Genomic DNA, 1,996 nt, shown 5'->3' on the forward strand with positions numbered 1-1,996 from the left:
GCCAGGCCTTCCTGGGACACCTCCAGGGCTGGGCACTCCAAACCTCCCTGGGCAGCCCCTGCCAAGGCCTGACCACCCTTTCCAGGAGGAAATTCCTCCTGATGGGATGGAATCACGCCTTCCTCATGGGATGAAGGCTCAGGGGTAGGTGGTTGGAGTTGGAGCCTCCACGGAGGTGTGACAAGCAGGACCAAGTCTGGGCAAGCAGGACTGTCCCTGCTGCCCACACACCCCAACAATCCCGGAATGCCTCACGGAATGCTTTGGGTTGGAAGGGACCTTAAAGATCATCCAACTCCAACCCCCTGCCATGGGATCAGCACATTCCACTAGAATCCCACTCCTCTTACTCCTTTAATCCTCCTGATCTCCAGGTGAGGAGCAGGAAATTTAAGGGAACAGATCTCCTTCCCCTGCAGCCTTCTGTGTCCGATTTTCCCTAATTTCCATTATTTCCATAACTTCCACTGCTTTCACTGGCATTATCCCACACACCCCAATCCAATCCCTGTTTCCTTCCTCCATGAAATTCCCACATTCGATCATCCCGTTGCACCAAGTGATCCAAGGAGCACCAGGAGCAATGAGAGGTGGAGGAATCACATCCATTTGTACCTTCCCAAGAGAGGAACTCCCTATTAGACCAATCTTCTCCCTGAACCCCAAACCAAAGCTTTTCTTCCCCTCAGTGGTACATCCCAACCAGTGATCCCCTCAGGAATTTGGAGGCAGCTCCTTCCTTTCCCTCCTCTTTAGCCCGTCTGGGAAGTTCTTGCACAGGAAGACACCCACGATTCCATGGGGGAGGCCAGAGGTTCCCACCCAACCATCCCCATGGGAACGCCCTCTCCAGACCAACCAAGCCACCTTGGAAGTTCACCTGGAGAGCACTTGGCCACCACAGCACCAACATCCATCCTTGCCCAGCCCAGAGGGGTCTTTCCCGGGCGGATCCACCTCTCCGAACCCCTCCCACAAACCCACCTCTAATCCTGACCCCACCAACGCGGATCCTTCACACCCATCTCCCAGTTCAAACAACACCATGGCAAAGCTGAGCCTCGCACAGCTCCGGCTGCGAAGGTCCCAGACGCCAATTCCACCCCAGAATTCCCAGGAGGAGGCAGGAGTTCCTCCCTGCAGGCCGCTCACCTTCTTCGCCACGTGGCACATCTGCTCGGCCGGCAGGTAATCGAAGGGGAAGACGAACCTCCAGTTGAAGTTGCCCTCTCCCCCCATGGACCTGTAGTGCACGTCTGTCTTCTGCTTGTTCTCCTCGTGCCCCACCAGCCACCTGCAAAGCACAGACAGAGCCCATGGAAAACCGGGAACGCGCCGAGGATTTGGGAATTCCCGGCGCAAAGGACGCGAGTGGGAAAGGGGATGTTCCTCATCCCTGCTGGGGTTCCTTTTTCCCAGCTGAGTTGTGCAGCTGCTGGAGTTTTTAATTCCCTTTCCAGGGTTTCCAAGGTGCTCCCCACTCTTAGGTCTCTACATGTCCATACTGTCACGGGAGCATCCAAGAGATCCAAAGAAAAATGAGGTCTTCAAGCAGTTCTCGAGCCCAGTGGGGACGTGCCTTCCAAAAAAATGGATCTGCCCATGGAGAGGTTTGGATCCATCCATGGAGAGGGGTGGATCCATCCATGGAGAGGGATGGATCCATAGTTGGAGACAGGTGGATCCATCCATGGAGAGGTGTGGATCCATCCATGGAGAGGTCTAGATCCATCCATGGAAAAGGGTGGAACCATAGCTGGAGACAGGTGGATCCATACATGGAGAGGTTTGGATCCATCCATGGAGAGGTCTGGATCCATCCATGGAAAAGGGTGGAACCATAGCTGGAGACAGGTGGATCCATACATGGAGAGGTTTGGATCCATCCATGGAGAGGTCTGGATCCATCCATGGAAAAGGGTGGAACCATAGCTGGAGACAGGTGGATCCATACATGGAGAGGTTTGGATCCATCCATGGAGAGGTCTGGATCCAT

General features: G+C 54.8%; 1 protein-coding gene across 1 annotated transcript in view; it reads right to left on the reverse strand.

Annotated features, from left to right (window-relative positions):
- The window catches only part of LOC108509813 (dysferlin-like), a 35,910-nt gene that overhangs the window by 18,617 nt on the left and 15,297 nt on the right, over nt 1-1,996 (reverse strand). The window contains exon 6 of the mRNA XM_017839399.1: nt 1,153-1,491. Coding sequence (XP_017694888.1) covers nt 1,153-1,491 — 339 coding nt within the window. The remainder of the gene's footprint in view (nt 1-1,152; nt 1,492-1,996) is intronic.

The sequence above is a fragment of the Lepidothrix coronata genome, unplaced genomic scaffold, assembly GCF_001604755.1.
Source record: "Lepidothrix coronata isolate B3197 unplaced genomic scaffold, Lepidothrix_coronata-1.0 Scaffold409, whole genome shotgun sequence".
NCBI lineage: Eukaryota > Metazoa > Chordata > Aves > Passeriformes > Pipridae > Lepidothrix > Lepidothrix coronata.